General features: G+C 31.8%; 1 protein-coding gene across 1 annotated transcript in view; it reads right to left on the bottom strand.

Annotated features, from left to right (window-relative positions):
- Nucleotides 1-25018, bottom strand: part of LOC124354021 (fat-like cadherin-related tumor suppressor homolog) — a 120878-nt gene that overhangs the window by 21375 nt on the left and 74485 nt on the right. Inside the window, exons 25-30 of the mRNA XM_046804148.1 lie at nt 8192-8497; nt 6294-6502; nt 5140-5284; nt 4740-4901; nt 3619-3921; nt 1372-1626 (exon numbers count right to left, since the gene is read on the bottom strand). Coding sequence (XP_046660104.1) covers nt 1372-1626; nt 3619-3921; nt 4740-4901; nt 5140-5284; nt 6294-6502; nt 8192-8497 — 1380 coding nt within the window. The remainder of the gene's footprint in view (nt 1-1371; nt 1627-3618; nt 3922-4739; nt 4902-5139; nt 5285-6293; nt 6503-8191; nt 8498-25018) is intronic.

The following is a 25018-nucleotide window of genomic DNA, read 5'->3' as shown; positions in this document are numbered from 1 at the left end:
TGACGCAGTTTAGAACTAAGTATACCAAATAAAATCAAATCAAATTGGGATCATAACCGTCTGAGACTACATGCGTACAAAATTCAATTGCGGCATTAAATTAAGCCCGCAGACCGACCTAAACGTGTTGACTTTGCTGCTGAGATGCTAAATTGCATTGACGATGATCCAAATTATCTCAACATGATTTATTTTTATTTTTTCTGTGATGAGGCAACCTTTCACATAAATGACAGTGTTAACCGACATAATTGTAGAATATGGGGTTCTCAACAACCCAATGAAGAGTTTGAGTACGTCCGTGATTCACCCAAGGTAAACGTGTGGTGCGGCCTCATGAAGGATCGTGTTGTTGGGCCTTTTTGTTTCGCTGAAGACACAATCCATGGAACTAACTACTTCGACATGTTAGAACTCTATGTTTTTCCACAAATTTATGATGTTGAAAGAGCAAAAGTAATAGCCGTTACTTTCCAACAAGATAGAGCATCACCTCACTATAGTCTTATTGTGCGTGACGGTCTCAACAGAAGATTACCTAATCAGTGGATTGATAGAGGTGGTCCTATTGCTCTGACTTAACTCCTTTAGATTTTTTCTTTTGGGGTTACATAAAAACATTGTCTACACTCAAATTATCCAGTGCTTGTAACATGTAAACGACCGAATCACTGATGCAATAACAACTGTGACTCCTGACATGATAAAGAGGACCTGGACGGAGGTGGAGTATGACTTCGATGTGTGGCGTGCCACAGGCGGTGATCACATCGAAACATACTAAATATATAAATAAAACTTTATGATTTTGTCTATCTTTTGGTGTAAAAATAATTAAATTATTTTTATTGCATTTTAAGTTACTAAAAATCAAATTTAAGGCCATCTTTTTCGATGATCCGGTAGTGAGTTCAAACACGTCCTAAATTAAACAATAATTTTGTAACATATTATATACTAAAAACAATAATTACAAAAAAAACTATGCAAATGATAACAAGAAATAAGAATAAATAAATCAGTTGTAACAGGAATAATCAACAATGTATAACAAAATAACAACGTAACAGTGGAAAGAGCTATAAAAAAGTAATAACAGTAAGCAAAAAGGTGTAATAGGTCATGAATTACTGTACAGATGTATGTGCTTGTGAGGTTTAAGTGTGGCTAAGTATAAAATTAGTCAAGATGGCAATTTTGAAAGATGCAAGGTAGTACACCCGAAGAAGTCAGTCCAGGTTGCAGCCTCACTTCCGAACCTTATGAGCCTTAACATACCACCGTGCTTACTATTTGTATTTTTAATCGATAATACCACACACGTACAAAGTGATATTTTAATAAATCTCACACAGTTGAATGAAAGGTCACCTGCAACGTTGTATACGTCTTGGTTGAAGATGTGGGGATTGTCGTTGTAATCAGTGAGATAGATCAAAATGGAGCAACCAGAGGACAACGAGGTGATATGTTGGTGGGTGGCGATAACCACGATCTCCAGTTCCTCGTGGGCCTCACGGTCCAGTGGAGAGGTGACGGACATCCAGCCCGTCAGAGGATCGATAGAGATCCATGGAGAGGAGTTTGGCATGCTGAAGAGCACAGGAATCTCGTCTTTTGTATACACTGTAAATGGAAGCAAACATTCATTAGATATAAAAAGTATACAAACACTTACATTATTCCCACATCATACCTGTATTCAAAACTCCAGTGGTTAAAATTTTAGATAAACTTGTATTTATGTTTATTATTTACATATACACTCATAAATTGCTTATTTTAAAAGAATTCATGAAATCTATTATCGTTAAATTTAAAAAACCGCTATATTTTGAGGATTTGATTACATTTATTCTTTTATTTAGATGTTTATTTGCTTACACACTACTTTTGAGACATTTTTTACATTAGCTCTATCACCATATAATAATACGAGGTTACTTATCTATATTTTAATTTTAGGTAGAGAAGAGAATAAGTACAAATTATTGAAAATTACCTTTCATTGTATTCATTTGCGATGGAAAGTCTCACAAATTCTGTTATAACTTTTTAAAACAAGCATTGTTAATAATAGGTTTTACGCAATTAAAATTTACTCGGTCTGTCTAGAACTCTACTACTTCAACTTTTATAAATAAAGAAGTTTAAATCTTACTCTCAGCATGGCTAGGATATACATTTTGCAACTAAAGGAAAAAAACGCAACACCATACAGTACTGTTTGTTACAATGAGGTAATGGAACCTATATTTATTGTTCCAGCCCTTTTCAATTCTATTTGCTATTGCTCTTAATTTTATACATATCCAGCACTTTAAAAATTGGCTCAGAAAGTGCAATATATATTGCACTTGCTGAGTGAGTATGCTACCAATACATCACAAAGCCTGGTGCGCTGAATCATATTTCAGTCTAAGATATTTCCAATGTAATACATGAATTTTCCTAATTGTCAGGTAAAAAAAATACATGTATACCTGGGACTGAGAAGCTACTTCGTTCAACATATATCTGCTCCAGACGGAAGGGGGAAATGATAACTACAGTATGTACTATGTTCTTGCAACATTTAAAAATAATCGTATATAGTAGGTTGTAAGATACAGACTTTTTGCTGTCATTCGGAAAGATGGTTCCGAGAAAGAGCGGTTTATTTAGGCATGTTAGTCTTCATTCCAATGTTTTATTCAAGCCATTTTAAAACTGTAACATCACAATGCTAAAGAAACCAACTAGTTTTGATTACTTTACGTGCAAACACTCACAGTTTTGTTAATTAAGGTAGATACTGTTACAGTGTTATAAAACTATTTACCAATACAATTTTTAAAGAAAATATGTCCGTCGTATTAGATGTTTTTAATCGTCATAGAATAAATTATAGCGTAATTTTAATCTGTTATCTGCATTACACCACTTAATGGTTGAATATGTTATAATATTAAAATGGTACTAAATGTCTCTTAGGCGAACTTCAGCTGAAACATGAAAAGTATCAACAGCTGTATAATGTTAGTTAAATTTATATTGTAAAACATAAATATTATCACTATTTATCGAAAATCTGTAATATCCAAAGTGTTCCGGAAAACCTTTCCACTCTTTCCCGTCATGTAAACCTTCCTTTGACTTCTACAATTACTTAAAAAGAGGAATTAGCCAAACTGTTGTAGCAGTTATTCAGATTGGCAATTCATTTTTATTTATAAGATATACTATCCTTCATGTAGTTTATACTTTTTTAATCGAGCAAAACTAGACAGAAATTTTTAATCAGAATGCTTTAATTTTACATAATTTTTAAATTAGTTACAATTACAATCATCTATCGTAGTTAGTACGTCTTTTAACTTAGTTACGTTACCAGAAAGAATATGCTAAATACAAGAGATCCGTCATAAAATGTATGGAATGTGCCTTTGAAAAGGGCTTGTTACTCGGAATCGCTCCACGGATGCAGCAAACTCTCAGCAACAGTTCCGAGCCTGGAACCTCTACTCTGACTACATTATGGATTCAATTATATCCCCTTCTTTCTAATATTAAGAAATAGATATAGATAGTAATAATAAAAGTTGTTTCGTTTGTTACAGTAATAATTAATTTTTTTACCTTTGTAAACAAGTGATCCAACAGCAGTATTTTCAGGTATTTTTAGTACAACTTTGTCCTGAAAAAATGTCGGCACATAAAGTTGTCCATGTTGACTTTCAATTAATATTTCTTTAAATGCACAAGAGGTAACAATTCCATTAGAGGACTTCATAAGAATACCAATCTTCTTTCTGAAGAATGTAGAAGGTCGTTGAATAAACAAATGACCTGTAGAATTGATGCCAAGAGCGTTATCTCCACCAATGATGTGATACTTCATGTTACCCTTCAGTGTATTCTTGAAGTGATAAATAATGTGACCTGGAATAAGAAAACACTTTGAAGAATTTTACTTGAAAGTATTTTGACTCTAGTGACGATAAGTACAACAGTTTCAGGAGCACTTTACTTAATGTGCAAAGTTTAATGGTGGAGCATCTTCAATCTCTCGTAGCTTTCCAGGTAATGGCTGACATCAATCTAATTGTCCGTCTAAGCAGTACAGCTAACATAGATAATTGAAACGGTGCAATTAAAAACTACTGCTCAAATTGACTTGTGGAAATATATAGCACAACACACCGAGTCGTAAATTATGACTTCTCTATTCATCACCTACATTTGCATGAAAAATTTAGAAATAAGCATTTCAATTATATGTCAATATGTTAAGAACTCACTTACAAAAATATTAGACTTAAGTTATAATCATTAAATTAAAGTATACTTTGAGTAATGAGTGTCGTATTATTGCATTGCGAGCACACTTAAGACGCTGCAATTATATACTTATTTCTGTAAGCCAAAAGGGGCTGGATTGGAGATGGCATTAAAAGTCCCAAATATACGAAATGATATAATTGTTAGTTTTAATGTAGGTAGTACACATTAAATTATCTTACCCAATTGAAAAACCTCTGCATTTTTATTTACCACTGTAAATATCATTTTCAAATTTAAGAAATTAAAGGACAAATCAAAATACAATTTTATGTTTTAAAATTAAATTACTTACTAACATATTTTTCTCGTGCATATGCAATAGTATGCCAAATATAAAAAATCTTAATACCTAGAATTTTCGATTCCTATACCGAATACTTAAAGTTAAAGACTGGTTTATAACTTTGGTTGCCCACCTGGTTTAGCCGAGGGAGGAATGATAAAACTAGATGGAATATAATGTACTTGAAGTGTGGGTTGTTCTCGTGGCATCAAGGTCACAGTTAAAATTACGTCATTTTGAAGGGGAGGTGAGCCACTATCTGTAGCTATCACAGTCATCTTCACGACTTGAATCTCTGCAAAAAGATTATCCGCCTGATATATTTTCATTGTAAGTTAAGTAAATTAAATGGTTTTCTTAAAATAACTATTTGCATGTTTTAATCTTTTTCCACTGGATTATGTCAAAGGTAGTTAAGACCGTAGAAAAACACGTACAACGGTACATAAAGTCCACAGAAATAACGTAATAACTTATTACTATAAAAATGCAAGCATAATAACTCTAACGGCAGCGTAACACCAAATACATACCCTTGAGTGTAATCGGGCGTGTGACGGTAACTACGCCCTCTTGAGGATGAATTCTGAACCAGTCTTGCGTGAGACGAGGCTCGACGTCCATAATGGAGTACTTGACTACACCAGCCAAGCCGGCGTCCGCATCAACAGCTTTCACCTGGGCAAACAAAAGCTTTCAGTTACTTGCTAAACTGTTTGTGGTTTACAAAAATGCCGAGTTAACAGTAGTTGTCGAATTTTGCCTTCAACGCTGGAACTCATCAAAGAATTATGATTAGTTATAAGCGTAAATTTATTACCTTTGAACTTTAACCTCAGGAAATTTAGAAAATATTTTAATCTCGGAAGTGAAATTCAAAATTTACATTCTTTGTAAAGCGTGTTTTATAACAACCTTTTAGATATTTTGTAGAAAAGTTTCGATCTTTTATTATTAACTTTCAACAATTATTGGGTTACTACAAGCATAATGCACAAGGTAGAAGTAATAAAAATACCATCTTCTGTAGACACAATATTTATTATAATGTATTAGTTATGTATGACACCGAAATAATATACATTATGTTCATGGAATAGAACAATACAATGTCGTTTGCCGTATTCTTTTGGTTTTGAATTCTCAATAAAAATATTAAGAAATATATATTATCAATTGCCAACAGACGCTGGGCATTAGGGAGGTTTGAGATTACGCCGAATGCGTGGTTGTGTCACACTTGTTGAGGAGTTTAATAGTAACTCAAGACCATACGACCTCATTAAATCAGCTAAACGTTAAAAGAACATTCAAAGCTCATAAATCAAGAGCGATAATGTTAAAATACCCCATCAACACAAGTTTATGACGTTGGTTCGTCGGGCCTGTTAGTATGGATTTAAATTCACACAAAAATGTGTCTTCATTCCAGCTGGGAGACCAAACATAAAGAGGTTTCCAATTCAACATACTCTCCTTTAAGATCTAGTCGTTATATCAAGGGAAAAGCGGATTAGCATCCATGTCATGGACTACTTTTAACATCGATTGGCTGAGGCTGAGCGACTGATATTGCTATAAGGACGAATAAAAGTATAACAATATGTGTGTACTGTTCCAATATAAGGTCTTTTTATAATTCAGGGTTTAATTAAATAAATACTACGTCAAAAGTCTATTTAATTACCTTAACAATGGTCTGATTTGTCGTCAGGTCTCCCGACACGCAAGAAATGTATGTGGGAAGCTCGAAGACCGGATTGTTGTCATTTTCGTCCAAGACGTTCACTTCCACAGAAACCCACCCTATGAGGCCTCCACCGTCAGTAGCCAGGACGTGCAGCTGATGGAATGAACTGATCTCACGATCAAGAGGTTTTCTAGTCAATATGTCACCTGAAATTTATCGTATCTCTTAAAATCTCTAAAATAATAGTTGTGCTCATGGCAGTAATGTAAATTTGTGTAGATTTCCTTTTAATGTACTAAGTTTCCATATTGTTCAATTTCAATAGGGAAATAACTATTTCAACGTAGCTAATAATACGCTATAAAAACGTAGTTATAAAATACTTGAGTAACGTGTTTTACTATTAAAAACTAGGTATTACAGTGCAACAAATATTTCTATCATAAGTACAATCATAGTTTTTTTTTATCTTACAAATCCATATTTTGATTTCATATAATATTTTATAAATTTTGTGTGTAACTACCAATATACTGATGGCGAGAGAAAAGAAGAGACCTGGATTCTGGCCTATCTGAAAATTGCAGGCGCTACTATTAGTATGTTGCCGCGCCTTGTTTCGTGATTCCATTATTGTTTCACTGTTTTGATTGATTTGCGGCCTAATTGTTATATTTTATAAGATAATTTAAATGACGGTACTGTTTTGATCAATTAAAATTGAGCAAAATTTATGTTTGTAATAAATTTTAATAATTAGGCTCTACAGTGGTTGTAAACAAACATAATTAAAGGAATGAATTGCTGAAATTGAAGATTTTTGTATTGTTAAGATAACAATTACTAATGTTCATATATGTATAATATAAATGTAGTGGTTTTATGTATATAAAATTTAACATTGATACCTTACTGACTAACACAATATACAATAAACAAAAAACCTCTTACGCAAAAAAATATTAACATTTGTAATTAGATAAAAAAAAATTGCTTCAACAGCTTTACAAATACCACGTCAAAAGAAAATAATGTCTAAGATGAGTCACACTCTGCAGGAATGCCACATTACTGAAAACAAATAACTCCATTGCTAGGATAAACAATTCGCAGGATTGGCTGTGGGGCGAAGCGCCTGAAATTACCGCACGGCAACACACTAGTACACAGCTGTGCGCCGGCACGGGCCAGGTCTCTTCTTTTCTCTCGCCACCAGTAGGTATGTATTTAAGAACGCTTTATATCGTGTTTATTAAACTCTGCTGAGATAATTTTTTATACCAAATTCATTTCTTGATATTCAAAAACTACAAAACCCGCAAAAGTTAACACTTGGTGTTGGAGTCCACCATAGGACATTTTGGCTGATAGCGTTAAATCTTTTGTGGTAAAATTCGAATAGAGTAGACTTATAATTCAGAAAATTAAAACTCTTCATATACAACTGCAGTTTTAAGATATAGTTTCATGCATTTTTGATAACAATTCAAAACATAAGGCTTTTTAGATCACAATAAAATATGGAGGAATTGGAAGGATCTTTAAAAAGTAATACGTTTTATGTATTATTCTTATCATATGACACACGCTCTGATTGATATTTTAGACATACCGTTTACAGCTTATTAAATTGAAGAACACAATAAAATGATTTACAGTTGTAATTGTCTCTCCTAGGATTGAGGCAGCAGCATACATTTCTTCATCAAACTGTACTCTTTAGTGTTAGAATTGTACTGTATTAAAACAATATTTTATATTTATGAGTCTTTTTTTAATTTATGATTTCATATTTCAATCATAAAATGAGTAGTTATAATATGAACTAGTGTTAAAATATAAATAATGAGTAACTTGTGCAAGCTGTGTATTTTCAAAATATTTAGCATATTTACCTGAAAATCTATCAATTGAGAAATATTCGGAGCTGCGCTGCAAGGGCAGGCTGTAGGAGATGTTGCCGAACGCCCCTACATCAGTGTCAGTTGCCACCACTTTTACCACTATCTGGCCAGAGGGGAGGTTTTCCTGCAGGACTGCCTGATATGCGGTCTTGTCGAAATATGGAGCTCTTCTATTAGCAGAGAGTGTCTGTACCTCCACAACACCTGAAGTTGAGTGAAGTCCGTCGTCTACTGTGAAGTTCATATATATGACGTCGAATTCTTGAAGGTACGTCGGATTAAGAACTAAGATAATACCTAAGGAAAAGAGGAGTTATCAGTTATTTAATGTGAACCGAATGGTGTGATACAACAGCCAGTTCAGTTGATATGGCTAAAATTATTTGTGTTTTTTTTTTCAAAACGGTTACTAAGTGGACAGTTAACGATGTCTTAGTGTATGTATATGTATTTTTAAAACTTGTAGTTGTATGACTTTCTGGAAGCAACTACATCCAGGTACTCTGAAAAGAATTGAGCTCTTTATTTATAGAAATAGAAATGAGATATATATTTATTTATTAAATAACAAACTTTAAGCATAACTGTGTTATTATGAGGGAAAATCAAGATAGAGTCTTGTACAGCTGGACATTAGTGTTGATTGTGAACTGAAATTTTCTTATATGAAATATATTTTATTCCTAGGGCTACAAATTTGACTAAAATTTGTATAAAACTAAGAATTGAGCATGTTAGATTATGATAAAAAGTAGATCATATATTGTGACCAATTAGTATACTGGTGCCCGGCCCTATTGTTTTAGGTTAACACTTGTACGTTTAAGATAAATACAGTTAAAAAGTATATATATATATATATATATATATAAAAGAGAGAGAGAGAGATAGAGAGAGACAGACAGAGAGAGAGAGAGAGAGAGAGAGAGAGAGAGAGAGAGAGAGAGAGAGAGAGAGAGATGATAATAGAATACAAGTTTTTCTCTTACAGAATGTCATAAATGTTGTAAGAAAGTTGTAAATACTAAACAGGGACTACAATTAAAACTACTATAATAAAACAGTACATTGCAAATTACCTCCCGAGTTACTTGGACTACTATTTATTGGTTTCATCAAGTTGCTTAAAGATAAGTAAGTGTCGAACAAATTGCTGAATAAATTACTACAGAAACGCTGTATTAGAAAAGAACACTACATATCACCCACACAATGTCACAGTAAATGAAGCGAATCGCTGAAAATGGTTTTGGACTGAGGCCCGCAAAGTGTTTTATAATTAATTCTTCTTAGTGTAGCTTCTGGGATTGTTAGCCAGATTTTCTGGGTTGTTTTATAGTGTTATGTAAGAACCCGTAAAGGTACAGAAAGTCAAGTGAAGCTAAAGTCAGTTCATAGAGCCGGGAAGATACAACGGGTTACAGTGGTTGTGTTATTTATGTAACATACAAACCAGAAACCACTAATATTAAGCTTGGGCTAGTCTGGTATTAAAATAACGCATAAGAATGAGTATTTCATGTTGATTATCTCATATATTGTTGAGTCCTCGTAATTGATTGTTCCGTTTCTTCCTGTAGCAATCTTTCAGGCTGTTGAAGCTGGCATGAGACTGTTCAGCAAAATTGCAGTTTGGAATTAGAAAAGGCACATTGGCTGTAGATACTAGTTTTCAGGTTAGTCTAGAGCCACTATTCGTTGGTAATGGTACTATACAGTAATATTTAACCCTTTACTGCATCGTTGACCTTATATGAACCATCCACTTATTATTTTTTGTGTGTGTTCAAAAATGTCTTTTAAAGTCTTGAATGCATGACATTCCACATCTGGCACTACCAGTTGAGTTAAGAGCTTTCAGATTTTGCCACTAGGTTGCAGCACCGTTGCTTCCTTCCACTCAGCACATGGTGACACTCCTAATGTGAACTTAACCTATAAATGCCTGATTCTTAAGTGCGAAAAACAAGTTCATTGTGAGTTTTGATGAAAAAGACCAACATATTCACCTTCTATGAGGTATGTAGATCATATTGAACCTATTTAAAGTTATATTGCTGTTTTTTTACGTTTATAAATGTTTATTTTTCAAATGGTCCATATATGGACCATCATGCAATAGGCTTTAAACTGACCAATTTTTGATTGAATCATATTTGTGCCATTATGCACTTAAGTCATTAATATGAAAAAAAGTTTCTTATTTGTCTTAATATAAACAAATGTTAGTAACATTAGTTTTTCAAGTTAAACTAAGTGTTTTCTTCTTTTTTTAGATATGGACGAGTTTTTGAATACTGGTGATATTCTTGATGCGTTGCTACCCTTATCTGACTGTAGTGAACACTTGGACGATGTGGACGCTGATCCAGACTTTGAGGTAAGCAGTGATGAAGACGACAGGAGAACGCCAAGAAAGATACAACCTGTTTATGCTAAACTGGATCCTTCGCAAGTTACTGATTCATCGAGCGATGAAGATGAAAATATCCCTCCTCTAAGTGCACAGCCAGGTACGTCTGGTACATCTAGTAATCCTTGTATGAAGACGAAACCTGAAAAGCCTAATCTTTGTATGAAAAAATGTGCTAATCAAACTAAAAAAAATACAGTGGGAACAAAACCTAAACAAAAACCTGTGAAAGAAAAGAATAAGCCGGGAATTCCTTGGGTTGATGCAAGTATTTTACCTAAAAAAATGCCGTTTGACAAAGCAAATGAGAAGCTGCCTCAAGAAATTATGGACCTAGAAACTCCATATGCTTTTTTTAAATATTTCTTTGATGATAAGTTATTAAAAAATATTGTTCAAGAGTCAAACTTATTTTTAACTCAAAAAGACCCTAACACCACAAAGAGCTTCACTGTTCTTGAACTGCAAAAGTTTTTAGGAATAGTAATAATGATGTCAATAGTGAGACTGCCAAACGTTCGAAGCTACTGGAAAGAGTCGATTGGGAATTCTGCTGTTATTGAAACCATGGGGGTAAATAAATTTGAATTTATAAGGAGCGCTATCCATTTTAGTGACAACCTAGAAGCAATTCCTAGGGGTGAGCCAGGGCATGATCGCCTTTACAAATTAAGACCTCTTGTTGAGGAGCTGCAATCAAAATTTAAGTCAGTCGCTCTCGAGCAAATGCTTTGCGTTGATGAGCAAATGTGTGCTACAAAGGCCAAAAACTACCTTAGACAATATCTACCTAAAAAACCACACAAGTGGGGGTACAAAGTTTATGTTTTAAGTGGGGTCAGCGGTTTTGCCTACAATTTTGAAATTTACACGGGCCAAGAAAATGACGAAAGTCGAAGACTTCCAGGTGAACTAGATCTCGGGTCATGCGCCAATGTAGTAGTTCGCCTGTCACGATGCATTTCACCACAAAATCACCAGCTTTACATGGACAACTTTTATACTACTGTACCACTTGTTGTTCATCTGGCTAAAAGGAATGTTCATGCACTTGGAACCGTCAGGAGGGATAGAGTTCCAGGAAACAACCTGCCTTCACCTTCAGAATTTCAAGCAAAAGAACGCGGATTTTCAACTTAAAAATGTGCAAAAGTTGAAGAGGTTGAACTGTCACTTGTTGCCTGGCAAGACACCAAGTGTTTCACTCTACTGTCCTCCTTTGTGGGGATTGGTAAACAGGACAAGGTTGGAAGGTACTGCAAAAAAACAAGAAACATCAAAGAAATAAACTGTCCACAAGTAGTTAACACCTATAACCAACACATGGGAGGAGTTGACAAAATCAACTCCATCCTTGGGCGGTACAAAATACGAATGAAAACAAGAAAGTGGTACATGAGACTTTTTTTTATCACCTACTGGACGTAACGATGTGTAACAGCTGGTTGCTGTACCAAAGAGTCTGCAAAGAAAAAGGCAAAGTCACTTTGCCATTGGCAGAGTTTAGGGAATCAGTGGCATTGACAATGTGTAAACTAGGTGCAAAACAACCTCTAAAACGAGGAAGCCAAGCACTGAGTTGGATGTGGCTCTCCAATCTAAAGCTAAAAAGCCACATGTTTCTGCCATTCCTCCAAAAGATGTAAGAAAAGACGAGACAGGGCACTGGCCTATCTGGAGTGACTCTAGGTTGAGGTGCAAATTGCCTAACTGCCAGAGTAGAAGCTTTGTGAAGTGTTCTAAGTGCAATCTAACTTTGTGCCTCAATAAGGACAACAACTGTTTTTACAAATTTCACACCATGTAAATACACATGATAGAGTTCATCAGAGTTGATTTCTCATTGCATTTAATTCAATAACAATAAGTAAACTTTTAATTAGGTCTTTAATTTTATATAATTTAGTCATCTTTTGTCAGCACAACTTATATTTGTCAATTAAAACTTTTTTAATAACAAACTGGACTATTATTACTGCCATTTGTACAATTTTATTACTATTAGTCAAATGCATAATGGTACATATATGGCTCTACTGAAATTTGGACTTCTTTCCTTTAATTGCATGAGGCGCCATATCTGAGCCAACAGCAAAAAACATTAAAAAGCATGTTAAAATTGAATTTTTTTACTATTTTTTTGCTAAACAGATTATATAAGGACCACTTGGTATTAATTTTAGCAATTACATAAAAATCATGCAGTAAAGGGTTAAGATATTTCACTTAGTGGTAGATATTTATTTATTTATTCACGGTAAACCCATTACATACAAAATAATCAAAGTAAGAAGTTCAAAATAATTATGATTATAGTACAAGAATAATTAGAATTAATACCATAGTAATAATAATTTAAATGCAGACAACGTAATAATATTAACATATCAACAACGTATAAAAAAATATATATAACAACAATATAATAATAAATAATATAATAAAAACGATATGAAATAAATAATATAAATAGCAATAACAGCAGTAAATAATTAGAAAATGTTTAACTTAATAATAAATAATTTGATAACAATAACATAACAATAGTTTAAAAATGAAGCAATAGCATATAACAATATTTAAAAAAATAAATATCTATAATAATAAACTATTTTTTACAAAATAAATTCATAAATAACAGCATGCTATGTTGCGAAAATGGGTTAAGGAGGGTAATGCTGTTCTAGGATGGCCAAAGAAGTTCTTATAAAGGAGGCGATGCCATCATAAAAGAAGTCAACGTCCCCAGCAACAAGATTCCCAAGTCTCTGAATTCGGTTAATCGTGGACTTCATCTCGTAGTCAGTAGCATGATGAAGACGTCCAAACAGGTCTATTGATCTAGTGTTAGACGGTACACGAAGATTGATCGAACCAAGGATTTCTGGACATTCGACCAAACAGTTCAAAATTCGATAGAGGAAGAGAACATCCTGAGCCACACGCCTGACACCAATAGTCATCAGTACGAGCAGAGCAGCAATGTCAATGAGCGGAGCATCCCGGTATCCAAACCCAAGTTTCAGTCCAACTAGATGAATGAATCTCCTCTGGATACGGTCCATGTCGTCAATAAGGCATTCTTGATGAGGTAACCAGACAGTACTGTAGTACTCAAGGTGGGGCCCGACAAAATCACAATACAGAGATCTTAGAGGATAGGGACAGTGTAGATTTTTTGAGAAGCGGAAAATCATTCCAAGACTTCGAGAAGCAGAAGCACAGGCACGCTCGACATAAAGAGCTGGACTTAGGGTAGGGGATAAAATATCCCCAAGGTCTCTAACCATCAGACGTCTCTCCAACTTCTTCTGGTGCAGTATGTAATCAAACACAACCGGTTGATGAGATCTTGTGAAGGAGACTGTTACACACTTGTCAGCGTTAAGGATCATGAGATTATCCACACACCTCGATAGCTAACAGACTTTCTTGTAGAAGATGAAAGTCGCCAACTGAGGAGACAGAAGTATACAGTTTAATTTCATCAGCAAACAATAAGTGGCTCACTTTAATAACTTCCGAGATGTCATTAACAAAGATGTTGAACAGAGTAGGGCCTAGATTGGAACCCTGTGGAACACCAGATGTTGCAACGAAGATATTGAATGTTTTAAACTACAAACTGTCTTTTCTAATAAAATTTTGCGGATATATTATACAGCTATTTTAAGAGTCATGTCCTTATATTACATAAATTTTCTTCCCGTTAATGAAATGGCTATGTCATGGGAAAATGTGACATTATTATAACCTATGTTTTAAATGTACATATAACTATATCATTGAACAACTTATTCACATAATCTTAGTCACAATTTACCAGTATAAAACAGAATAAAGGCGAAAGTCGATAAAATACGAGGTTGATGGATTTGAACCTGCGCTATCTCTAACTCAGACCCAAAGTTCAACGCCTTAGACCGCTCGGTCATCGGCAGTCTCAACATATTATAGCTGTACAGTTGTAACATATTATGTACTACCTGTCTTGAGGGCTATTACGTTATTTAATTCTATATGTTAGAAACTTACGGTATGCACTCTTTTGAACTGTATTTAATTTGAAACCATTTTTCAAAAACATACAAATACCGTAATACAGTGTCCATCATTAAGACTGTTGAATTTGCACAGAATCTGAAAATCATATTTATAATTTTAAGTATAGCTGTAACTGTGAACCTTTGTGTTTGACGTTCTTTTATCGTAAAGTCTTTGTTTCGCAAGCTAATTTTGCAACACATATCCCATAGGGAGGTTCTAAAAATCTAGCAGTAATTACTGCCTTTGAAGGATTATGTAAGTTATTATAAGTTAATTAGTCTAGTACCTGGAATAAATTATTGCAATTCCTGATTTTGAACTAATTACTCAATGATTGTTCCGGATTAATACAAATGTACAAGCTTTTAATAACGTAATTATTTCAACTAATCACTGATAGTAAGTAATTACAATTATCCTTTATAGGGCGAAGGTCACCAAGAGATTTACCACTAGTGTTTTATATATATAGACTTAGTAGTAGATATGAATGTAAGGGTTCTAGACCACTTTTGGGACAGACAGAAAATCAAGGGAAAATACTGTTTAAAGGACAATAAACGAATCTGTAAAATCAAACAGTAAGGGGTTCCCTAGACCACTTTTGGGACAGTCAGAAAATCAATGTAAAATACTGTCCATTGAACCAAAAACAAATCTGAGAAATCACGAATGTTAAATAACCGAATCTTTAGCTGTTTTACTGTTCAATGTTTGCTTCTTGCTTCTACATTTATAAGCTGTTTTTAATGAAAAAATCCAGAAATCTTAATAAAAAATCTATAAACGGAAATAATGAAATTTGCTAACAATCACTCGAGAAGTCGGGGAGAATGTGAGTAAAACCGCATTCTTTTCACGAGGTTCTTCATTTACTTTCTCCAAATGTCCTATAAAATCATCAAAGATTTCAGGTTTAAAATCGTAGTCAAATTCAATGTCTAAATAGTGAAAGATTATAGGTAAAATCTTCTCATAATAAACGTGTGTATTTAAACCTACAAACCTAAATGTATTCTTTGAAAAGGAAAATAATTTTGTCAAACGGTTCCAAGAGATAAGTAAAAATTTTTGTTCTTTTTTCTAAATTCTGAGACAAATTTTGTTTGCTTCTTATCTCCATATTGTAATTTTCTAAGCAGATTATTCAAATGTGTTAGCTTATTTCGAAATTTCTTAGGTTTAGGTCTTTCATACAAAATTAAATTACAATCTCTACAAACTAATCTTTTATCAATAATTTCTTCTCCTCTATTATAACACTTGTAACAGTTGGCATTATACTCTTCCATTTACAAAAAGAATAAATGGAAGCTATGGAACTAAGTCTGCCGAGATATAAATTTTTTTCAGCGCAAATGTTTATGTTTATATTTCAAACTACCGAGATAAAAAGAAATGATTTTATTTTTATTATTCAACTATTTAGGATATTTTGTCTATGATTACAAAGATTATTACGGAAGAAATCGAGATTTTTCATCAGCGAAAGAGTATATTTTTAAAGTTTTAGAAGGAATGAAAGAGAACAATATGAACATCATTAACTACTGAATTTCTCTAATATCGTTCTTAATCACATCATAGGCTAAAAATTTCTCAGAAACCACAACCACATAACAAATCGCGTTTGTAACAGCATTTTGAAAATCCATATTGATAATTATATCGTTCTTTGAACTAGAAATATTTGTCAAACTCTTTGTTGTATCAATGACATAAATGGGTCTATTTGCTATAAATTCTTTGGGGTTGTAATACATTTCCATATTTTTGTAGTAAACTTTCTTAAAATCTTGATACATCTGATACATGATTCTGAAAAGACCTCCGGAAATGTTTAAATTTTGTAATTCATCTGGATAATAAGAAACCGTTCAATTTTACTCTGATATTTTTTACATCCAAACTATCAAACTTTGAAGGATTTTTTTTTCTTGATTATTCTGTCTATCTGTTTGAAAACCTATGATAACGAACTTGGGATTGAAGATATTTCTATAAATATTTGTGATATCGAACGAATAAGTTGTTCCGGAAATACCTTTTTGTTCAATACATTGCCAATCTAGAAAATTAAACGTGATGTTTTGAGAGATTTTATAATTTCATCAATCAACCTAATTTTACTCGTGGTTTTTGTAATCAATCATCGGAACTCTAATGAAAAACTCGTTAATTGTAATTTTGCCATCAACAGGCATAACATTTCCAGTTGCAGTCTTCAGAATCACATCATCGTCTTCTGCTCTTATAAAACTTAGATAAAATCCTCCTTTATAGATCGGAATAGTAACATTTTCAAAAAATCCTAAGCCGAAATGTGCTAAATCACCGACCGCTTCAAATTGTCCAAATTTAAAAGTTGATTCAAAACTGTTTGAAAATACATCACTTTTGGAATAACAAATAGTTCCTTTAATTGTGCTTAATTGGCCACAGTTTTTCGACTTCTTCTATCAATTTATTGTGTTTTCTTACTTCAATCTTAGAAAATAAAAACGGTATAAAATTACCGATTAATCTAACATTATCAGTTCCAAGATATGCTTGACCATCTTGTTTTTGTTAAAGTTCCAGAAATATAAACCTGGAAGTTAGACGAGCAAAAGTTATCTCCAAAATCAATATTAAAAACTCAGTTCTTTTATTCGGTTCATTCAAATGTTGTTTACTAATTGGATAGAAATTTTTAAACTCCGCCCTTTCAATATCACTAGCATATTTTCTGTAGTCCGCCATTTAATAAGAGAAAATTTAGAAATTTTAAACATCGTGTATCATTTTTTCATCGATCTAATGTACGTTTTTATAAGAAAAGATACAAATTAGAGTCATTTTTAATGATCTACTTCGTCATATTCAGGATTCTCTTCCTTAATTTTTTGCGATCTCGGTCACATATTTTCAATAAAATCTGCACAGGATAGTAACCGCTATCTATAATATTGTTCCAATCAACTGTATCTTTATTTTCATCCAAAAACTTTATACTCAAGTGTTGATAGAGGCAAAGAACAGACATATGATCTTTTAATTGATAATGTATATTTTCTTGAATGAACTCTGGGGACAGATTTTGATATTTTTGCAATGTTATACCAATTCAATTTGTTTACGTATAATCTCATCATATCTTCGGATAATTCATATTTTTGAGAAATGTCATCCCAATGTTCTTTTTTCAAATCTCTTTCGTGTTGCATTATAAAAAGATCGAAAGCACTGTAATGTCCCGCCATCTCTATTTATTAAGAAAAAAATTTCAAGTTTTTATAAATTGACTCTTTTTTATGCGTTACATTCAGCACATTTTCCAGAAATTCTCTTAACTCCATTGATATTTGGCATAGTATTTTATATCATTTGTTTCAGTTTTTGCCTTACACCTCACACAGTATATGAGCGCCATTTATATAAGGAAATTTTATCATGCATAAAACCCTACACGAATACCTATTTCAGTATGATCTTCCTCCATATTATTAAGTTTTTCTTGTAATTTTTGAAATTTTGACAGCATAAGAATCATTGTATTCAACAAATTTATGACCAATATTCTCAAAAGTTTTCGTAGCATCTAAACTAAACTTATCAAAAGACTCTTTAAAATTAGTAAGTTTTTCATTAATTTCACCAACATCGTCTACTGATCTTCTATTTCTGGCTTCTAACTTGTCATAGACTTCTGTTGTAAAATCTTTAACATGCTGTTTATGATTCTCATAATTTTGTTTTAGTTCATTAAACATTTTAATAGGATCTTCTAATTGGAATCATTACAACAACATCAAATGGATTAATTCCTTTACTAACACCGCTAATTCTTTTTTCCTTTAAAATCTAAGGCATTTTTTTAAACATTCGGATCATGTAAATCAACAATATCGATGTTTTCTGATAATTTTAGAGGTTTTAAAATTTGTTCTTTAACAACAACATCATGTTTGTCAATACCAGGTCGAACACCGACAATTCTTTTCTTATTAGCCAAACTAACATAATTCTTTTCAACTTTGATCGCTTCAGTAAATTTCATCAGCTTTTTTCGATGTGAACATTAAATTGGTAAATAATTTTTTTACACCATCATCAACTTCTTTTTCCAATGTTTTTATTTTATCAGCAACTTCATTTGAACTCATGAAATTTGCAAGTTTGTTATCATATTCTGCTTTTAAAATCTTCAATCTCGACAGCAAACATATCTGAATCTGGAAGGTTTTGTAATAAATTTTCTAACTTGTTATCAAACTCATTTCTCAAACTATCAAAATTCAAAACTATTATCTACATTTTGAATAATTTGTGTACCAAATACGTCAAAAATATTTTGTGAATCCATATTTATTAAGCAATAATTTGTTAACAACTTCTTTAAAAATCTTTACCATTACTCAGTTCATTTCAAAACAAAAACACACAAATGTCCACAAATTGGGGGATCTTTATAGTCTTGAATCTGAGAGTCATTGTAGTAGACGCTTGATTTTTTTCAAATATTTGATCAATTCTATAGGTGGTTTGTCCTCAATTCTTCCATACGAATCAAAATGACATGCATTTTTATCATTTTATAATAACAAACCCAATGCGTTCCACTCCACCAAAATCGAGTCTAAATTCACAATTCCACATTCAAATTTCTTAACTTTTTTCGGGTAATGTATCTCTCATGAAAATTCCTCTAAAATGTTTAATATTTTTGCAGATTTCTTCCAATTCTCCGAATGTTAAGGGTTCAAATTTTTTTTTAATGTTTTGATTTCACGTAATTCAAAGTTTTTTCATCTAATCCAGATCCTGTAACATCTTCCAACTCTTTATCTAACCAATTTAAAATGTTTCGAACAATAGGAATCACATCTTTTTTAACGATTGGAGCAGCTTTACGAACAATAAGGAACAACATTTTTAACAACTGGAATATTTTCTCCAAAATCTAATAAATCTTTCAAAAGTCCACCATTTTTAAGTTCTTTCAACTGATTATAAGAAAATTCTATTCTGGTTCCTTTATTGTTTTTCTTATGTTTTTCGAGTTTATTGTATTGTCTATTTGTTAAAAAATATCTTATCTTCGCCATTTTTTAGTTGATCTATTTTAAATTGAATACTAACGGGTATTTTTTTCTTAAAAGCGGATTTTATTTTTTTCTTTCTGATTTTTGCTGAAATTTACGTTCACCTCCATTTAATATAGTTTAAAATTTTCAAGTTTCTCTTCAATTCCCATTCCTAGTTTTCTCTTCAAAAACATTGCTCCAACTGTTGGAAGTGCAACAAATCTTTCACCTAAACTAGCATCTTTTGATAAAAATCTATCCATTGCCTTATCTTGCAAAACTTTATCTGCTATATGTCTGGAATTTGTGTCACTATGTTTTGCATAAAAAATATCGTGTTCCATAGCAGCTTGATCTAATTTATTTATACCAGGATCTCCTCTTTGTAGTCTTTTTTCGAGTTTTGTGCCAGGCCCCAGATACTGATAAGTTGGTACGTGTAATTCAAAAGGTAAATTGTTGATAAAATCATTCAAAAGTCCGCTACCTTCAATCATAGATGAACTTATTGCTGGCAAAACTCGCTTTAAATATTTAATTCCATCAGGTTTTTCAATCAATTCATCAAGTTTGTTCGAAATAAAATCTTTAATCGCTTTCTTTTCGTTCAAAAAATTGTTGTTTCCAGCCTTCTCTTGAGCATAAATATAATTAATAATTCCATCGAGTTTTGTCAAATCGTCGATATATCTGTACTCAATCTTATTATCATTGTATTTTCTTACACCTGATCCTTCGATTCGTTTTTCCCAAATTGGTTTAATCAAATTGATATATTTTTTACCTCTACTTGACTTAGGCTTCTTAGTAGATGGATCATTATTTTTGTAAATTGAGTCAGATTCCCATAAAATTTCTGTATACTTTTTCAAATCTTCTTCAGAATATAAATTATCTTTTGGAACGTCATTGTCTGTTAATAATCTCCATAAACCTTGAGTACCTTCGTACATTTTTTCATTAATAATTATATCATTTTGTTCAAAATTAACGGGTAAATTTCCAATCATAAAACTTTTCTTTTTTCTATCCCAATACAAACCAAATTTATCATCCTTCGCTCTAGGAAGAAATTTTTTACCAATTTCACCAATTATTATATCCGTTGTTCCAGGACTTATTGGTTCAACTATGGTAGAGTCTTCAATGATTCGAGGTCTAAATGGTGTTGAAGATGGTAATTTTGGCAATTCAAACTCAGATTCTGGAATCGAAATATCGGCAAATTGTCGTACAACTGGAACCAAATTCATTAAATTTTGATTATCGCTTAAAACATTTTCAATTTTGCCCTCAACATTTTTTATTGCAGAAGTTACAGGTTGATTATTTTTTTGAATAAGTTCTTGTTCTTCTTCATCAATTCGAATCTGTTCTTTAAATTCTTTGATTAATTTCTTTTCGATTTGATCAAGTTTTTTCGCTTCTTCAGAAGTTACGTTCACCATTTATTTAGGAAAATTTTGAAACGTGGAACACGAAACGTGGAACGTAAAACGTGAACGTGGAACGTAAAAAACGTGAACGTGGAACGTAAACGTGAACGTGGAACGTAAAACGTGAACAGATTTACCGTTTTTCAGTTGTTTTCATAATGTAAATAAAAAGTAAAGATAATGTAAAAATAATTGTAACAAATATTTTATCAAGTAGATTTGCCAGACCACTGAGCAGCATTTATATTAGAAAATTTATTCAAATATTTACCATTTTTAGGCTTCAAAGTTAAATTAATAGTTAAAAATCCATAGTCTTCCTTCCAAATTTTATCACACAGCTCATTAAATTGGTTAAAACTCATATCAGATCCCACATAATTGTCGTAAATCTTTCTCGAATAGTGATCGTCTTGCTTAAAAACACACAACATATTCAAATTATTTCTAATAACTTGTTTATCAACCTTTGAAAAGCATTGGGAAAGATAGATACAAGATATGTTTTTGTGACGAGACATAACGAAATATTCCTTAATAACGTCCTGATTTTCCAAAATACAATCATCAAAAACGATTAACGAATTGGGTTTACACTCGCTTAATGGAACTATGTCCTCAGAGGCATTATAAAAATGTGATACCTTTTTGCTTAAGTTTTTCTCAATATTTTCAAATCTCTCTTGCAATTTTTTATAAGCGTCTTGTTCTAAAGATTTACTAAAAACATACAAATTGGAATAAGGAATCAACCTATTGTAGATAAAATTCAATAATAAAGTTGTTTTTTCCACATCCACTTGAACCAACAATTAACAATCTGATTGGTTGATCTTTCTTATTTTCTTCAAACGTTTGAAGTTTTATCTGATCTTTTTGCTTTAAAAATTTCTCCATTTAAATAGAAGATTTTCATCTTGAAGCAACGCTTGCGAAAATGAAGCTGTTCAAGTTGACTTCAGAAAGCTCTAAATTAGTTTTAAACTTGGAACATCCTATACACTTAGAGGAAGAATCAAATTATTTTATCGGTTTAAGCGGTTTTTATTCTGACAATTTTGTAATAAATATTAGTGAAAGTTCTCGTTATTGTATAGGATTTAGTGAGAAGAACATAACAAAATATTATGGTTTAAACAAAGGATATTATACTTTCGATCAAATTAAAAATTCCCTTAAAAATTATCTAAAAACATTCAAACAATCAGATAAATCTTTAAACTTTGACGAAAACAAGTTTGAAATGCAAAAAAATTATCTCTCTAATAAAATTCAAATAAAATCACCAGTAAGAATAATGTTTTCAGCAATTATTGTAGATTTGTTAGGGTTTGTTCAAGAAACTATTGAGCCAAATCAGGTATATTTAGGAAATAAAACGCCAAAATTTAGACCTTTCGATGTAATTGAAGTGCACTGCAATCTCGTTGAACCTAGTTTTGAAAATCATACCGAACATTTACACAAAGAATCTGAAATTTTGTACACTTTTTTCCCAAATGTTGCTTATGGATCAAAAATCAGTGAAAAACCGAATGAAATCGATTATATTCCAATTAGAAAAAATATTAAAAGAATTCAAAAAATCGTTCTGACTATTCAAGACTCTGAAGGAAATCTATTAAATAATGAGAGTAAAACAACAATATATTTAAGATTGTCGAAAGAATGATGAATCAAGGGGGGAACGAATCGTTCTTACCTTCAAACTTTCAAAACGAGTTGATAATGATGATAAATACCAATACTTTTATCTAAAAGATAAGGTAGCCCTCTAGGGCCACCTCACAAATATTCACAAAAAATACGAATAAAGACAATGTTAAAGAAAAATACAAAAAAAGCTTTGAAAACATAGATTCTGACAAGGGTATCGAATCGCGACTCTTACAAAAAAACACTGTTTTTATCAATGAATCTGGACTTTACACTCAAAATAAAAATTACTAGTTAAATTTTATTTCTATCTAAATGGAGTCAGTTGTAGACCTACTCAATAATCAACTAAAATTCAATAACAAACATATCTTTACGATTGTTGACGAAAACAATGTGATCTGGTTTAAGACTAAAGACGTAGCAAAAATTCTAGAATATGAAAATACTATGCAAACGATCAGAATAAACGTTGACGAAGATGATAAAAACTTCTATTTTAATCTAAATATAAGGGGGGCTATAAATAGCTTACCTTCAAACTTCCAAAATAACACTGTTTTCGTTAATGAATCTGGACTTTATTCTTTAATTTTGAGATCGCATAAACCAGAAGCGAAATTGTTTAAAAATTGGGTTACGAAAGAAGTATTACCTTCCATTAGAAAATATGGTGAGTACAAACTCAAAAACGAAAATAAGCAGTTAAAAGATGAAATAAAACAGTTACAAATTAAAGATGAAATGAAATCATTGAAAATAGAGAATCAAGAATTGCGAATGGAGTTAATGAAACCAGATCTTGTTTGTAAAGATTTTGATAAGAAAAAACACCATGTTTTTGTGTTAATTAAGAAGAATCACATGTGGGAATGGCCTTATTACGTTATCAGAGCTCAGAAACGAGAAATACCAAACCGATTAAAACATCTAAAAATAAATTATCCTGAATTAGAGATTTTGTTCATTGATGACGAACCAAATTCTATCAATCTGTATAACCAAATGAAAGAATCTTTGAATATTTTATACAACGGAAATCATTTTACTACAAATATGGCAGAATCTCGACTGATTTATAGAATATCTAAATTACACGATGAAAATGTTAAACTCTCGAATTATGATATTTTGTTTGTAAATGTCTTTTAAGACTATAGAATTGTTGAATTTCCCTTCCGCATACGCAATGAACTGGTCCAGCAAAGATTTCTCTAATACATTCTTTACAATATGCTTGTTTTTTATCTTTACTATAATGCCAATTGTTAAATTCAGAAATATTCTTAACTATTTTACAGCGTGTGCATTCTTCTTTCTCTTCTAAAGTTAATTTTTCCATTTTATCATATAATTCTTTTCTATATATTTTTTCACAAGCCTTACAATAAGCTTTCTTTCTATCTTTACTATAATGTCGATTGTAAAATTCAGAAATATTCTTAATTTCTTTACAAATGTGACACTCTTTCTCTTCCAAAGTTAATTTTTCCATTTTATCGTATAATTCTCTTGCATATTTTTTACGACAATCCTTACAATAATAGTATAATCCATCTTTTCTAAGCTTATCTTTATGAAATTCTTCAAAATCTTTAAATTCCTGACACTTTATACATTTCTTTTGAGACTCCATTTATATAGAAAAAATCTTTGACTTTCTCAATTCATATTCATAAAACTTTCCGGTTATTTCTTCATTATTTAAATCTTTTATACTATAAGTTACAGGATCTGTGTTATTAATTTGATAAATCACAAAGATTTCTCTTGACCAATTGTTCTTATATTTGTTCGAAAATGTTTGTTTTTTACTAACAATTCTTACATGATCATTGACTTTAAATTTAGTTTTCGTGTGAATTTCTGGTGGAACATACTTGAAAACGGTCTCTAATAACTCCTTTTCTGCATCCTTATCTACGTCTTTGGGCTTCATTTTGATTGTGCTGTGAACTGTATCGTTATAATTGTTTACGATTTTTTGAAGAATATCGATCCATTTAAAGTTTTTATTAATCTCAAAAATTACTTTCATTCTCTCATTTTGAGTTCTGTTATATCTCTCTACAATACTTGATTTCTCTTCGTTTTCAGTATGATAAATCTTAATGTTGTATTTTCTCAAAACTTCGTTAAATTCTTTATTTTTAAACTCTAAACCCTTATCTGTATGAAGTAGATTTGGCGGTTTGTGATT

The sequence above is a fragment of the Homalodisca vitripennis genome, chromosome 2 (genome assembly GCF_021130785.1).
Source record: "Homalodisca vitripennis isolate AUS2020 chromosome 2, UT_GWSS_2.1, whole genome shotgun sequence".
In the NCBI taxonomy this organism is placed as follows: Eukaryota; Metazoa; Arthropoda; class Insecta; order Hemiptera; family Cicadellidae; genus Homalodisca; species Homalodisca vitripennis.
The sequence above is the reverse complement of the archived record's forward strand: the minus strand, read 5'-3'. Positions and strand labels throughout refer to the sequence as shown.